Source organism: Trichosporon asahii, assembly GCF_000293215.1.
Source record: "Trichosporon asahii var. asahii CBS 2479 unplaced genomic scaffold scaffold00071, whole genome shotgun sequence".
In the NCBI taxonomy this organism is placed as follows: Eukaryota; Fungi; Basidiomycota; class Tremellomycetes; order Trichosporonales; family Trichosporonaceae; genus Trichosporon; species Trichosporon asahii.
The window spans coordinates 312,719-328,605 of NW_014040854.1; the positions used below are offsets into that span (position 1 = coordinate 312,719).

Consider the following 15,887-nt stretch of genomic DNA (forward strand, 5'->3'; position numbering starts at 1 on the left):
CACCGCAACCGGCATCAAACACATCGCAACGCATCTTGGACCCTTGGAGATCTGCAGGGAGTAGAGGGGTCAGAGATGGCCCCGCCATATCATTGTAAAACTGTAATGCAACCAATAGCTAAAACACGATGACGCGCAACGCTTCCAGGCGTGCAGGCGTACGAGAAGCATGACGGCGAGTGGGCACAGAGTGGGAGTTGAGTCAACTGGGATGGCGGCGACAGGAACGTAATGGCTGGATTAGGAGCGGCTCAGTTGCTCGCGGTATGGGGTAAATTAGAAATTTTGAGCGCGTGAGGAACGCGACCCCGCATCACACGTCCACTCCAGTACACCCACACGCGCGCCACCCGCCCTGCGTCCAGACGATAACAAGCACTCGAACACACAACACACTCCATCTCCCATCTCACACTCGTACCCTTCCCAGTAGCCCGATCACATCTGTGCGGGGCACCCTTCTCCCATCTCACCTCTTCCTCCTACCCACATTCATCCATCCACCCCAACTGTAACTTATCATGACCGCGGCAGAGGAGAAGCGACGAGTAAGTTGATCTGCGACCTACAGGCAAAACTAACCTTCAGGACGCGCTCGACAAGCTCAAGCGCCGAGCAGCCGGCTCGACCCCCGGCGGCCCAACCCGCCCAATAGTCATCGACTCGGCGACGCCGTCACCAGACCCGGCGCGCGTGCTCGTCCCCGCCTCCAGCTCGCCGGTGCACTCGCCAGCAGCGCAGGGAATGGGGCGCACGCAGATCCCCTCGTCGAATCTCGGCCGCCTTGTTACGAGTCCGGTGAAGAAGAGTCTGGGAGAGTACTCGCCATCCTCCCCTCAGCCTCTCAGCAGGCTTAAGAGGAGAGCAGACCCGGACGCTTCGCCGACCAAGGCGGCACCTGCCTCGCTCCCCGCCTCTGCTAGCACTTCACGCTCCACCTCCGGTACCGCTTCGCGCTCCGCCTCCGCTACTGCGTCGGCATCGAAACCCGCGCTTCCCCGCAAGGGACCGCCGAAACTCGTCGCCGCCGCGCGAGACCAGCACAACGCCGACGTTGAAGCGCGCATTCAGAAACTGATAGGGCAGTATCCGAAAGCGAACCGGGCCGAGGTGCACCAGGCGATCCAGCGGAATCCGAATAACCCGGAAGAAATCCTGGACCAGGTGCGGGAAGCCCACGAGCGCGGCATCACCACCGAGCGGCAGGCGCAGAACAGCGCTGTTGTCTCGAGCAAGCTCAAAACCTTTACATATGTGCCGACACCGTCGCCGTCGACTCCCTCTTCGAGCCAGCCGGCGTCGCCCTTCGTGTCGTCCGCTTCGGCCCGCCCGCGGGTGAGCACCACGATCGAGTCGCCCAAGAAGAAGCGCAGGAACGAAAATTCGACCATCTACGCCAAGCGCGCCAAGGGCGACAAGCCGAAGCGGGACGCGGACGAGGAGAGCGCCGCCGAGAGTGGGGCAGAGAGCGATGGCTCGGACGCATGGAGCGGGGAGGACACGCGTGTGCGTAAGAAGAAGCGGACAATCGAGGACGACGACGACGAGATTGACGCCGAGGGTGCGGCCCTGCGCGGGTTCAACGAGGACAGCGTCGAGACGCTCACGGGCACGATTGCGTGCAGCGAGGAACAGGCCAACAAGATCATCTCGCTGCGGCCGTACGCCGACGCGGACGAAGTGGCCGCCAAGCTGCGCAAGGCGCGCGGCGTGTCGTTCAAGCTCTTTGAGCAGTATGTCGACATCATGGAGGGATATGTCCAGATCGACAGCTGTCTGAACCGCTGCGAGAGCATCGCGGACGAGATCGCCAACACGCTCTCGGTGTGGAAGGGCGCGTCGACTGCCAGCGACTCGGTCACGGGCACGCCGTCCAACCTGAACGACGTCAAGGTCGACGTGGCCAAGGTGTCCGAGCTACTCCTCAGCGAGACGAACACGCACAAGCGCAAGATTCTCGCCTCATACATCCGCCAGCAGCCGTCGCTGCTCTCCGATGGCACGGTCCTCAAGGACTACCAGCTGCTTGGCGTCAACTGGCTCAATCTGCTCTACAGCCGCAAGATTGGGTGTATCCTCGCCGACGAGATGGGTCTCGGCAAGACGATCCAGGTCATTGCCTTCCTCGCGCACCTGAAGGAGCGCGGCATCCACGGCCCTCACATGATCTTTGTGCCCGCGTCGACACTCGAGAACTGGACGCGCGAGTTTGAGCGCTTCGCCCCCGACATCAACGTCGACACGTATTATGGCTCGCAGGCTGAGCGCGTCGAGCTCCGGTCAGAGCTCAAGCACAAGTTCCGCGCGGGCAAACTTGAAGTTGTGCTCGCATCCTACACACAGGTGACGAGCCATGACGACCTGTCCTTCTTCAAGAAGAAGATTGACTTCAAGACGTGCGTCTACGACGAGGCGCACATGCTCAAGAACTTTGTGTCGAAGCGGTACACCGACCTGCTCTCGATCAAGCCGCAGTGGCGCCTCCTCCTGACGGGTACGCCTGTGCAGAACAATCTGCAAGAACTCGTGTCGCTGCTCATGTTCATTCACCGTTCTGTCTTTGCCGAGGCCGAGCCCCACCTCCGCGCCATCTTCAAGGTGCAGAGTGGTGGCGGGGGGGCCGCGGGCGCCAAGGCGAGCATGTTAAGCCAGAACCGCGTTTCGCGCGCCCGCACCATGCTCACGCCCTTTGTTCTGCGACGACGCAAAGCGCACGTCCTCACGCTCCCGCCCAAGATTGAGACGACCGAGGAGTGCGAAATGACCCCGACACAGGCCAAGCTCTACCGCGACACGCTGCTTAGGAGCCGCAAGGCGATCGCGTCGATGAGCGAGGAGGCGCTCGAGGCGGCTGCCGACGGCGACGTCGATGAGGACGGAAAGCCCAAAGCCACAAAGGGCAAGAAGAAGGCTGCGTCGGCGCCCAAGGACCAGTCGTCGTCCAACATTCTGATGGAGCTGCGCAAGGCCGCCTCCCACCCCCTCCTCTTCCGCCGGATCTACACGATGCCCAAGCTGAAGCAGATCGCCCGTGCGTGTCTGAACACGCCGACGTGGTGCGACTCCAATTTCGACTATGTCGTCGAGGACCTCGAGGTGATGACGGACGCGGAGATCCACAACTTTGTCAAGGAGCACGAGGAGCTGGCGCATTTCGCGCTCGACGAAAAGGAGTTCCTCGAGGGCGGCAAGATGGCCGCGCTTCTCCGGATCATCGAGCGTTGCGAGGCAGAGGGCAAGCGTCTCCTGCTCTTCTCGCAGTTTACGATGATCCTCAACATTCTCGAGGTCGCGCTCACGTCCAAGGGCGTCAAGTATGTGCGGTTGGACGGGCAGACGCGCACGGATGAGCGCCAGGGCATTGTCGACGAGTTTAACGAGGACCCCTCTATTCCCGTCTTCTTACTCTCCACCAAGGCCGGCGGTGTGGGCATCAACCTGACTGCTGCGTCTGTCGTGGTCATTTTCGACCAAGACTTCAACCCGCACAACGACAAGCAGGCCGCAGACCGCGCGTACCGTATCGGCCAAGAGCGGCCCGTGGAGGTCATCAAGCTCCTGTCCAAGGGAAGCATTGACGAGGACATTGCAGCGATCGGCCAGACCAAGCTGCAGCTCGACGACATGGTCGGCGGCGACGGCGTGGCCACTGGCGCAGGCACGCCGGCGACGGACGCGAGCGAGGACAAGACGGCGGCCGAGGTTAAGAAGTCGCTCCTCAAGACGCTTCGGACCAAGTTTGAGGCCGAGGGTGACGCGGCCGGCGCGGAGGGCACGCCAGAGGTCGAGATGGACGAGGACGTCGTTAAGGTCAGCGCCAGCCAGCCGAAGAGGGCGCGTGGCGTTGCCCGATAGACGGATTGTCGCATACCAACAAAAGTACTAGTAACATAAACAACCACATCGCATAGTGTATACTCCCCTTTTTGCGCATACATTACCGAATACGAATGCATTGCATCTGCCTGTACTGTGGTTCTGGCTAGTCGTGGATGGACCAGGAGGGGTGTGCACGTGACCACCACAAGCGAAGTGGAGGCACGATGTGGAGGTCGACCAAAAGTTGCCGATCTATGTTGACAGCTCTGAGCGACTTTGGACCAGTACCACTGACAGACAGGACAGCAAAATGTACTGGTACCTGTCCTTCCTGCGTCCTCCGCCGGTGGCGACGCCGCTCGGCGAACCTGTCGTGATCACGCCGCAGGTCGCGAACGACCTGCGAACGGAGTGAGCCCTCTTTCCCTCCTCTCCCCATCCCCCATTTCAAAGCTGACATTACAGGCTGCGCGAGTCGCCCACCGAAGTACTCTACACCTGGCACCGTCTTCATCCGCCCTCCCAGCCCCTCCCCTCTCAGGTGCTGACGACCTTCGAACCCCCAATGAGCACGTACAAGCCCATCTCGGTCCCGCTGCCGAAGGGCGCGAAGGTCGGTGAACTGTGGAGATTGGGCCTGCTCGCGCCGCCGGCGCAGGGCCCGAGCTCGATCCCGCTCGAGAGGCTGCTGGCCGATCCGGGCGTGCTGGGTGTGTGGAGTGAGGGCATCGAACTACTTCCCGCGGCCGCGCCTGATCCGAAGGCGGCGAAGGGGAAGGGGAAGAAGGGAGACAAGGGCGACAAGGGCAAGGGCAAGGCGAAAGAGGCCCCGAAGCAGAGCCGCATCACGCGCTCCTGGCCCACAGCCTATGGCGCACTGAAAGTCGTCGAGCAGACGAGTTTTGATCTGGATAAAGTGAGCTTTGGACGTTCTAGCACAGCTGATGAACAGAAAGTGTGGGACTCTGGCCTGGCGCTGAGTGCTTGGCTCGGCCGCTATCTCTCCACTTCACACCCACACACCCTCGCCCGACGAGTACTCGATCTCATCCCCGGGAACAGCATTCTGGAGCTCGGCAGCGGGACGGGTCTCGTCAGTATAGCGCTGTCGCCGCTAGCGCCCTCGGCGAGGATAACGGCGACGGATCTTGGTACGTTGAATACCTTGTGTGGATGAACTGACCCCAGACTCCGCCATGGAAATCATGCAGCAGAACATAGACTTGAACGGGGTCGATGTCGCTGCAAAGGTGCTCGATTGGGACGCGCCGATGCCCCCCTGGGTTGAGAGTGATTGGCCCTCGCTCGTCTTGTAAGTCCCCCCCCCCCTTACTGAAGAGCGCAGCGCCGCCGACGTCACGTACAACACGGCCTCGTTCCCGTGTCTCGTCGCCACGCTGGAGAGATTGCTGAAGCCGAAAGATCGACCGGCACCACTCCTCTTGCTGGCGTACAAGCAGCGAGATGAGGCCGAGCGCGATCTCTGGGCCATGCTCAATGATAGAGGCATAGACACCGTATTGGTCGATCGCGTCCAGGGCGCCGAAAAGACGGGAGAGACCGAAATCTGGGTTGCCGGCGTGGGCCTGTAACTTGGGACCCTAGGTTATGGGGAAGCCATAGATAGAACATAGACAGCTGTATGTAACGGTACAGTGCAATTGTCATACTACAACTTGAGACGCTGTGAAATGCATGCTGCGACTGGAGGAGATCATGAGACCCAAGGCTGTGGATATGCGAAACGCGCACTGCTGAGATCGATTAAGGGCGAGCCGGGAGCCGTGGGCCAGCGGCCTGGCGCGCTTGGTGACGCTACTGCGGGGTGGCAAGGGGCGTACGCCGTAGACCACACATAGACCCTTTGCCACGCGAGCCACGAACCACGACGAGCGTCGAATTCCTCCAACGTGATACACCCTCCTATCAATCACTCTTTGCTCTGCTTTGCACCATACACTAAGACTTTCACCCCACTTCGCGCGGACACACTCAGCAGGCAAGCCCCAGCCATGGCACCCGCACCGCGCGGACTGGCGCCTCCCCCTTCGTCATGGTCTGATCTCGACGACGACGACGGCTGGCAGGGTATGTGTTGACATGATTCGTGGGGTTGCGATCGTGCGGCGTTCGACCAGATCACGAGTCCATGAACAGAGGCAGAGGCAGGATCGGGAGCTTGCTGCGTCTCGCTTGCTTCCGCTTGCTTCCGCTCGCTGTCGCTCGCTTATCGCCCGCGCTGACATCAGACATGCCGGTCGTGCGGTCGAACGACTTCACGAGCGAGTTCGACGCGATCGACGACAAGCGCTACGGGTACCGGCCCGAGCGCCTCGATGATGGCGAGGACAAGACGCAGTCGAATGCGACGGGACAGCACCTTGAGCTCGGGGTCGACACGCTTGCCTCAGAGAGCTGGCGCGAGAAGGGCAACTCGATCGACGAGAGCGACTACACCCGTCTCCGGCTGGAAGAAGACGAGGAGTCCGAGGAAGTCCACATGCGTACCCGATACCTCTTTGACGATAACCAGGCCATGACGCCCCTGTCCCAGATGCAGGCCACCAAGGACCTGCTGACGGAGGGTCAGCGTATTGCCTACGTTGGCCTGTGCCAGCTCATCATGGGGCGTATGATCAAGGACATGTCCCGCGGCTGGGAGGGGTATAAGATGAAGCAGCGCAACTTGCTCAAAGGCAAGGCGCGCGAGACCGATGTGCCCGTCGTTGAGAGCGGGAAGATCTGGATGATCAAGATCATGGCCCGGCTGTTCCAACACATGGACGTCGAGCGAGAGGGTGAGTTGGCCGAGGCTACATCAACTGACAGCACAGAGCAGCACATGATCGAGTCGCTGCAGGAGCACGGCGTCGACCCCGCCGACCTCGTCCCGGCACTTATGACGACGCACACGGTCAAGAATCCAGACTACGACCCCGAGGCGAGGAGACAGCGCGACATCGAGGAGGCCGAGGAGGCCGAGCGCCAGGCCGTCGCGCGGAAAGAGGCCGAGGAAGAGGAGGCGCGCAAGGCCGAGGAGAACCACGACGACATGCGGTCCGAGAGTGACGACATTGCCCACGACCCGGCACCTCCATATGCGGAGGTCGATCCTTCGCCTTCAACACCCCCCACCGTTCCGCCAAAGTCGGCCCAGGACCGGCGGCTATCCCCCCCCCGCCGACATCGCACGGCAGCAGCCTGTTCTCGTCGTCGGGCAATCCGTTTGACGACGGCGACATGGGCGACATGGGAGATATCGGAGACATTGGAGGATCACCCGGCGACGCGCCGCCGCCACCACCGCCGAAAGAGGACGCTGGTGATATCGGCGGCGACATCGGGCGGAGTAGCCTCGACTCGCCGGCGCCGCCAGAGAAGGCACCGCCGTCACCCGACGTCAACAAGACGCCGAAGCTCAGTAGCGGCGAGATGCTGTCTCCGGATCTCAGCAAGACGCCGAAGAGCGGCGGAGTCAGCGACGAGGGCACCCCGAGGGGCGTCCACACGCAGCTCCCCGGCGACGCCAAGCTGCCGGGAGACGTGCAGGCGGTCGAGCCACTGAAGCAAGGCACTGAGCACATGCCCTCTCTGCCTGGCGTCTCGACCACGATGTCGACAGCAGACGAGAACATTACACTAGACATCCGATGGACAGTGGTAAGTTTGCTGCTAGGCAACGAAACATCAGCTGACATCAGCTCTGCGACCTGTTCCTCGTGCTCGTCGCCGATTCGCTGTACGATGCACGATCACGGGCGTTCCTGGAGCGCGTCGCGAATGCCCTTGGGTTCGGCTGGATGGACATTGTGCGCTTCGAGAACCGTGTCACGGAGGCGCTCGAGCTCGAGGAGAGCGTCGGCCAGCTCGAGCAGGACGACGTCATTGACTCGCGAGCAAAGACCGCCAAGCGCAAGCGTTACGCGCTCATGGGTCTCGCCGCTGTCGGTGGTGGTCTCGTGATCGGTCTCTCTGCCGGTCTGCTGGCACCCGTCATCGGCGCTGGTCTCGGTGCCGCTCTGGGTACGATTGGTATCACGGGTACGACGGGTTTCCTCGCCGGTGCTGGTGGCGCGGCCATCATCACGACGACCGGAGTCGTCACTGGCGCGAACATTGCCGGACGCGGCATGGCGCGAAGAACGCGCGAGGTGCGGACGTTCGAGTTCAAGCCGCTGCACAACAACAAGCGCGTATCTTGCTACATCACCGTCGGAGGCTTCATGGCGAGTAAGGTGGACGACGTGAGGCTACCGTTCTCAGTCCTCGACTCTGCGGTCGGGGACGTGTTTTCTGTATTGTGGGAACCCGAGATGATGAGCGAGATGGGAGGCGCACTCAAGATTATCGGCACAGAAGTGCTGACCCAGGTCTCGCAGCAGGTGCTGCAGGCGACGATCATGACAGCGCTCATGAGCGCGCTGCAGTGGCCCCTGCTCCTGACCAAACTGGGATATCTCATCGACAACCCCTGGGCAAACGCCCTCGACCGATCCAGAGCGGCCGGACTGGTCCTCGCCGACGCGCTCATAGCACGACACGCCGGTATCCGACCCACGTCGCTGATTGGATTCTCCCTCGGCTCCCGCGTCATCTTTTATGCGCTGCTTGAGCTGCATCGTCAGAAGGCGTACGGTATCGTCCAGGACGTGTATATCTTTGGCAGCACCGTCACGGCCAACCGCCAGACGTGGCTCGAGGCGCGCAGCGTCGTGGCTGGCCGCTTCGTCAACGGCTACGCGACCAACGACTGGGTCCTCGGCTACCTCTTCCGTGCGACTACTGGTGGTCTGAACACTGTTGCCGGCCTGCGTCCCGTCGAGATGGTGCCGGGACTCGAGAACCTCGACGTCACGGACTGCATTACCGGACACATGAGCTACCGCTCGTCCATGCCGCAGCTTCTTATCAAGGCGGGCTTCCCCTGCACTTCTGACGAGTTTGACGAGCCAGATGTGAGTTTACTTGAATTCACTGGAAGTCGAACTGACAACCAGGACCCCGAGGTGGACATGTCGGTCAACGAGCGTATCACCGAGGAGGAGGAAGAGGCTCGACGGAAGAAGAAGATTCTCGGCATCTTCCCGCGCCGGAAGAAAAAGACGAAGCGACGCGGCTCGGACGACAGTGGTAGTACCATGTCGGGCACCGCGTCGGGGCGTGTCAGCAGCACGTACAACGACATTGACGAGGATGACATGCTGCCGCCGCGCGAGGAGCATCCCGCCGACAACACGGGCGGCAACACCGGCGCCGGCTCCGAGGAGCCGGAGGAGGCGGACCTTGGCGAGCGTCCGAGCCAGGCCGACATTGAAGCGGCCGAGGCCGCCGCCGCAGCGGAGAAGGAGGCTATCAGCCGCATTCCCGCGACAGCCGGATTCGACTTTGCTGCCATCTCGCGCGAGCTCGGCAAGGAGGTCGACCCGGACAAGCCTGTCGGTGCGACGAGCCCGCGTCCTGTTCCGGCGGTGCGCTTACCCTCGCCACTGAACCGAACGGGCTCCGCGCCTCCTCCGCTCCCGCCGACGCCGGACGAGCAGCCCACCCCGCCAGCGCCACAGCGGAGCAACTCGGCCTTCGATGGGCGGGACAGTTCCGCCCTCGGCCTACCAGTCGACGACGACGGCGACATTGCCATCACGGCGCAGAAGCTCTCAGTGCAGGACGCATGGGACCGGCCGGCGTGGCCCGAATCGAGCCCAAACCTCGCCGCGAGCCCCGCGCGTGCGCCGAGTCCCCCGCCAAAGGGCTTGTTCGGGTTCAACGCGTGGGCATCGAGCACGTCGCCGAGCGGCTCCCACTCGCCCCTCCCGCCCTCCGGCTCGTACGACATGGACGGCAAGCTCATGGCGCCGCCTGCGCGTCCCCATCCCGCCGAGTTCACAAACCCCTTCGCGAGCAGCGGCATGGGCGCCCTTGGCCCCAGTCCTATTGGCGAGCCAGCCCACGCCGCGGGGTGGAACAAGCGCGCCGCAGACGACGAGAAGATGGCACTGGAGAACCCGTGGTAGCCGCTGCCTGCCGATACGCAGGCCAGGCGGTAGGCAGGCCAGGTCGCAGGCAAGCGGCAGTCCGAGTGACCTGTTTCGCCATTGATGACGAGCCACCCCGCGCTTGGCATTCCGCTCCACGATCCACGACCTTCGGCGCCGAGCACATCTCAACCCCTAACTCTTAGACTTAATAATGACGGCTTGTTGAGCGACATTGCGATCATTTGTGCCCAGCCTTAGCTCCATAGACAGCATATATGGGAGGAGGGGAGTGGACTGTTAAACGCGGGCAGCGAGCGGACAGACGGGCGCGTCCGCAAGCTACCTGTACTCGGTGCGGGCTGCGGAGGAGGTGCGCAGGTGAGCATCGAGCACGCGAGCACGCGTTGAGCAGGGGCACGTGATCGACGAGGAAGGAGGGCCCGCTCGGCCGCGCTCGACCATGTATAGTAAACAATCGCACAACCTTATGCATTCAGTGCTGCAGGATGGCCGCAGGAAGGGCTCGGAAGGGGCGCTGAGGTGCTGACCGAGCTACGTCGCTCCGCCGTATCGGGTGGCTTGCATGGCTTGGGCGGATGACGTCGGCGAGGGGCAGCGAGGCCAGCTCTTCAGTCTTCAGCGCTGCTTGTCTCTCAGATCTTTTGCACACCAAACCTGCAGGCTTGGAGAGATAAGCCATGTGTCCAGTCTCGTCTGCATTTGCTCTTGCAGGACGATATTCATTCATATGAGGCGAAGATGAGTTGTGAACGGTAGAGAGAGGGGGGAACGGAGTTCCGTGGAAAGCTGTAGAAACGGGGCTCGGTGCGGGTCGCAGGACTTGAAATTGATATCCTCATGTCGCTTCGTCCCGACACCAAGCCCTTATGGCCCCTTCGCGCCAAGCTTTGACCTGGCCCGACCTGGCTTGGAAGCGAGCGGCGCTCGCGAACAAGTGCTCGAAATAGCAGAGCGAAAGAGCGGGCAGGTACACGAGGTGCAGCGGAAGGCAGCTTGGGGTGTAAGATTTCAGTCCTTGTTCAGGAGCGAGACTGTAGAAGGACTCAGGGACAAAACCAGGCGGCTACTCCGATGACGAGTCAAATGTCTCTATGTAGCGGAGCGGAGTCTCGAAGTCTCGATTCCTCGGACTCGATCGCACCTGTGCAGGCTAGAGCACATGTTCATCGACCCACTCGAGTAAATTTGTCTCTCGAACACTTTCGTCTTGAGGACCAACGAAGAATCATTTTGCATGGAGAAGCACATGTCCATCCATGTGCTGATAAGCCGGACCCACGCACTCTCGCTCGTCATCACGGATTGCTATACTATAATTCAGATTAAACGAAGCAAAAGCAGGCAAGCGGTGACGACGGCCGCGGAGCAGGAGCACGGGGGTGTGCGTCGCTCTATCGCCACCGTCACAGGGACGAACGAAAGCCGTGCCTGAGTTCCGACCAGAATCGCTCCGCCTGCTCCGTCCTGCCTCTCGAAGAGGGCTGCAAGCCTCCCGGACCGGACGGGCGGCGCAGAAGGAGGACTAGACCGACGCACCGAAACTGGCTCCTGCGGACCTGCTCGACCCCCTTGCCCTGGTAGGGCCACCGACCCTGGCTTACGGCCTCATCATCGTCACTTTTGCACGAATCGTCGATTGTCGTATTCAGAACAGGTGCAAGTTACTGGATTTGGACATGGTGCTGCTCTGCATGATCGGGCGCAAGCGGGCAGATCTGGGTGCTTCTGTGATACCCTCGTGGTAACTCGCTGATTACAAAGCAATGCCGTCGGAGCTTCTGTAGTTCTGAATGATTGTCAAGCACGCCGCCTTGTCTCTGTGTCTGGAGTTGGCATACCAGGACAGGCACGACTTTTCCTCAATGACGGCATGCTTTGTTGCAATAAAGCAGAAATGTAGCAAGCGAAGGAGGGAGAGCCCGCGACGCCGTAAGCCAAAAACAAACAAAAAATTCCAGCTTGCCATCCGCAGGCGCGCGGGTCGTCGTCGCCTTGAGCTTTTCAGGGTCCACAGAATGAAGAACTCAGGGGAAAATCCGACATCGACTGGCCTCGTGGGTGCTTCTGCAGCTTCTTGTCTTTCGTGCGCGGCGGATGCTGCTCTCCTCTGAAGGGCAGGAGCAGGCTCGGTCGGGCAGTCGGCCAGGGACGGGTCGCTGTCCCTGCACCAGCCGGGGTAAATACCCAATAGGCCGCATGACTCACGACTTGCTGGGTAGACGAGATACGACCACGGCCGTGGAGGAGCAGCTTGCATGCGGGGATGCACCGTAGGGCCTACCGTTTACCCAGGATGAGCAACTTTGCATGACGGACTGGAGCATCATCGGCCAAACACAACGGTACGAACAGGAATATAAGTATATACGCCCTCGGTCATGACTGCTCCCCCATCCTCTCATCCTTCACTGTATCCTCTCCTTAATAGCTGGGTTGCGACCGTCACCCACACTCTTATAACTACACCTCTACCACCACCTTAATCCCTACCTTACTCCTCGAGTCCACCACCACCATGGCCAAGTACTCTCCGTAAGTGTTCTCCACAGCTGTTTAAGAGTCTTTTGCTGACAGGCAGCACCGTCACCCTCAAGGGTCCGATGAACGGCTCGCTCCTCGTGTTCGCGTACACGTCCTTCATCATCTGTGTTGTCATGATCCACCGTGACAAGGAGCTGTTCCACTCGTACCCCGCCGCCGTTGTCGCCCAGATGGTCTGCGCGATCGTCCAGATGATCTACATGTTCGTCTACTTCCTCAAGTCGCACTCCAAGATCTACTCGGTCCGCAACATGTTCATCGTCAACGGCCTGCTCATGCTCTACTGCTTCGGTGCCTCCATCGCTATCACCGTCCTTGGCAAGCGTCACGGCGACGGCTACTGCCCCGGCGACACGCCTGCCGCCCACGACTGCCAGGGCGTCCTCCGCGGTACCATGGGCATGGCCTGGGTTCTCTGGATCTGGAACATCTTCTGGATGGCCATCATCGCCATGATCGTCTCCACCACCAACTCGTCCTGGTCGGAGCCCCTCGGCAACGTCCCCGTCATCGACAAGGTCGAGGAGGAGGCTCCCAAGCACTAAGCGCGTAAGCGAAGTGCGAGCGCAGTGAGCGCTGAGCTTCCTCAACCCAACCCCTCCGACATACCTCCTTAATCCCTCACCCGCTGCTCCCACCGCATGAGACAGCATCACCACATCTTATCGCACTCCTTCCACCACCACACACCATCATAGCCCCCCTTTCCACCCCCTTATAAGATGTATAATAGCCTCTCCAATCCCCTTTAATACGACACCATCTCTTCGCATTTTTCGCAATCAACCGCATTCTCTGCATTTTTCGACTAGGTTACATATGCATATCGGCATTGCAACTGGGACACTCGAGGCGAGGCGAAACCGAGCCCGACGCAGCAGCGAGCGCTCTCCACTGACAACCTTTGATGAGCACGGTGGTTGGGGGAGAAAAAGTCTCTCGACCCAACGTCTCAGCAGAGTCTGACAATGCAACAAGACCGAGGTGGACACCAGCTGACTTGTGCATGACTCGCAAGTTGCGTTATCAGCCGAAAAAGCCACAACCCAACAACAGCTCCAAGCCGAGTGACGTATGCCCTCCGAAACACCCAGGCAAAAGGTTCGGACGGAACGCCCCGCGGAGGTGCACGGCTGGGCGGGGTGCGCCTGGAGGTGATGGGGCCTGGAATCAGGGTCCACCTGAGACATTCTGCCTGGACGAGGGAGGGCGGACCAGAGTTCTTCTTCTGCACGTGCTGTTCAGGGACAAGGCACTCGACACAGAGGGAAGGACGCACGCATGCTTAACGAGCCGTGAGGAGCCGCGTAGGTCCAGAAACTCCATCTTCCTTGCTCGCGAATACATCGTCCCGTCCACTTGGGGCCTGTAGCATCTCTGGTCCGCTACTTTCCTAATCGGGCTCGATAGGGCTCGATAAGGGGGAAGGATGCTTGTTCTGCCTGCCATTGCGAACCATCGCCTTGTGAGCGGACAGCTATGGGACTTATTTGTTTGGTTCCTGTTTCGGTGGATCGAAAGTGTCAGGAGCGACGCGGTCTCGCTTCCACCTCACCCAAACTGGACCAACAACGCGTGAGCTCGCCGCGGATGCCAGCCATTGCGAGTCACTCTGGCGAGCTTGTTACCGCCATCGCACAAGTTCGCTAAAGATAAGAAGTACAAGCGGTGCCGCGCCGACTTTGACGGGCACGCTAGACCGCAGACTGGCAACTATTTTCCCCACTTCAGCACAGGGCGGACGGGCTGGAACAAGTACATCTCCATGATCGGACTGTGAAATCGCGTGCCTCGGACTCCCGCTGCTTCCTTGCTTCGGACTGACATCTTTCGGGTGACCAGTTGGAAGGTGGAGATGGGGTTTGTTTGGTTCCGATGTCCGATATCGGCGACCGTCCACCCCTCTGCAAGGGTCTCGTGATATAAGACGTGATGGGCACTCGTAGACTTGATCCAACACCCCAGATCTCAACACACTCTCTGTACTTCCAAATCTCACTTGCTCGCGAATCGGATCACGGTCCGAGTTGGCAGGTACTGGGAACTAACTGGAGCTGGATCACATGCGTCGCGGTGAGTAAGGGTTTTGGTGTGGCATTTTCAACGAGTTTCAGACGCAACACAGACGCTCTCATCACAGTCACACTTTGCATTACTTCATTTCCAAACTACTTTCTTGACTATATTGCCTGACTACATTTCTCACTAACTACTGCCTGACCGTTGCCAGGCGAGGGTTGCGTTCCGCAATCGGCCTGCGCCTAGATGCCAGCATGGCACGCCTCGTTGGTGTCGACCGTTTCGCACTTGGTCCCATCGATCGCGAGCCCATTCTCGTCTTTGAGGGGGTACTCGACGCGTCCATACTCCCACTCGTCGCAGTGCTCATTGATGCAGCTGCTCCTGCAGAGCCTGCTGCGGGTGTTGGCGATACCAATCTTGGTCTGGACGAGGAACCGGCCGTACGTGCCCCCCGGGTACTCGCAGTTGGCAGTCGCGGAGCCAGAGAAGGACTGCGTCCACTCATACCCAAAGTTGAGGCCGCTGTTGCCCGTGATGTCGCTTGCGACCTGGCCTGCGGAGGAGGCGTCCAGCCCAAAGCTGATCGTGTACGACGTCTCCCATCCCACTGACTCTGCAAATGTGCAGGAACCCTCTGAGCCGGAACAGTCGAAGCAGTGTCGGGGCGCATAGCCCGACCAGCCTTGCTCCGTGCTCTCGACCTCGGTCACGCGGTATTCCGCGTTGGGGCACGAGCCTGTGCCTTGTCGCTTGGCGAGGGAGGAGTCGTGGGGCGTCACGAGCTGGTAGAGGGCTCCGCCGGAAGAGAGGGTGTCGCCCTCCTTCGCGACGGAGAGCCAGGCGTGCAGGTCGCGGCGCTGAGCATCGGGGCCGTCAACGGGCATCCCGAGGGAGAGGGGCAGGAGGCTAGCAAGAACGGGGAGGAGGAACACGTTGTATGTTTCGGGGTTTGAGGGCTGGTGTTACTGAAGAGGGGGAGGAGTTGTCGACTGATGATCTGGAAGACTCGCTGCGACGGCTCTTATATACCTTTCAGAGGCTCGTCAACGTCTCTCATCAAACAGCCAGCACTGAGCTGTAGTGTATGACAAGCCGTTCGGTCATCACTGTCTTCCGGCTGCGCCCTAGTACTCGTACCGGTTCTCCGACGCCGCGCGGCCACTAACACTTTCCTCATGGACCAACTCATCTCGAGAACACTAATCACCTTGGCTGATGTCATCCTCCTCCTCTTGGGCCACGCCATGCCATCCGGGAACACTGTTACTTCACCCCAATCAGGATAGTCCTCCTTCCTAACCCATGACAATGATTGCGGAGATAGACCTTTATCGTTATCAGACGGGCAATGATCGCCGACGGACCGCAATCACCGCGAGACCTCTGTCACAATCCTCAAATGTTCGGCGTCTCGGACCGAGGGAAGCTTCTCTCGTTCGCCGCCACACGTTCTCGAAGGGCACGGGGGTCTCGAGTAATACTCCCTGATCGAAGTCAAATGACACCGGT

General features: G+C 60.5%; 4 protein-coding genes across 4 annotated transcripts; 3 read left to right on the forward strand and 1 right to left on the reverse strand.

Moving 5' to 3' along the window:
* Positions 1–521: 521 nt before the first annotated feature.
* A1Q1_04979 (chromosome organization and biogenesis -related protein) lies at positions 522–5,135 on the forward strand (the record flags this gene model as incomplete). Its single annotated transcript, XM_014321786.1, has 5 exons — positions 522–548; positions 589–3,810; positions 4,126–4,230; positions 4,295–4,970; positions 5,008–5,135. 5 exons carry the CDS (start codon positions 522–524, stop codon positions 5,133–5,135), a joined length of 4,158 nt encoding a protein of 1,385 aa, XP_014177261.1.
* Positions 5,136–5,831: 696 nt separating this feature from the next.
* Positions 5,832–9,830, forward strand: A1Q1_04980 (integral membrane protein; the record flags this gene model as incomplete). The annotated part of the gene is made up of 4 exons (XM_014321787.1): positions 5,832–5,907; positions 5,958–6,966; positions 7,020–7,479; positions 7,521–9,830. 4 exons carry the CDS (start codon positions 5,832–5,834, stop codon positions 9,828–9,830), a joined length of 3,855 nt encoding a protein of 1,284 aa, XP_014177262.1.
* Positions 9,831–12,330: 2,500 nt separating this feature from the next.
* On the forward strand, positions 12,331–12,901 carry A1Q1_04981 (uncharacterized protein; the record flags this gene model as incomplete). The annotated part of the gene is made up of 2 exons (XM_014321788.1): positions 12,331–12,347; positions 12,394–12,901. 2 exons carry the CDS (start codon positions 12,331–12,333, stop codon positions 12,899–12,901), a joined length of 525 nt encoding a protein of 174 aa, XP_014177263.1.
* Positions 12,902–14,617: 1,716 nt separating this feature from the next.
* Positions 14,618–15,262, reverse strand: A1Q1_04982 (uncharacterized protein; the record flags this gene model as incomplete). Its single annotated transcript, XM_014321789.1, has 1 exon — positions 14,618–15,262. One exon carries the CDS (start codon positions 15,260–15,262, stop codon positions 14,618–14,620), a length of 645 nt encoding a protein of 214 aa, XP_014177264.1.
* Positions 15,263–15,887: the final 625 nt, after the last annotated feature.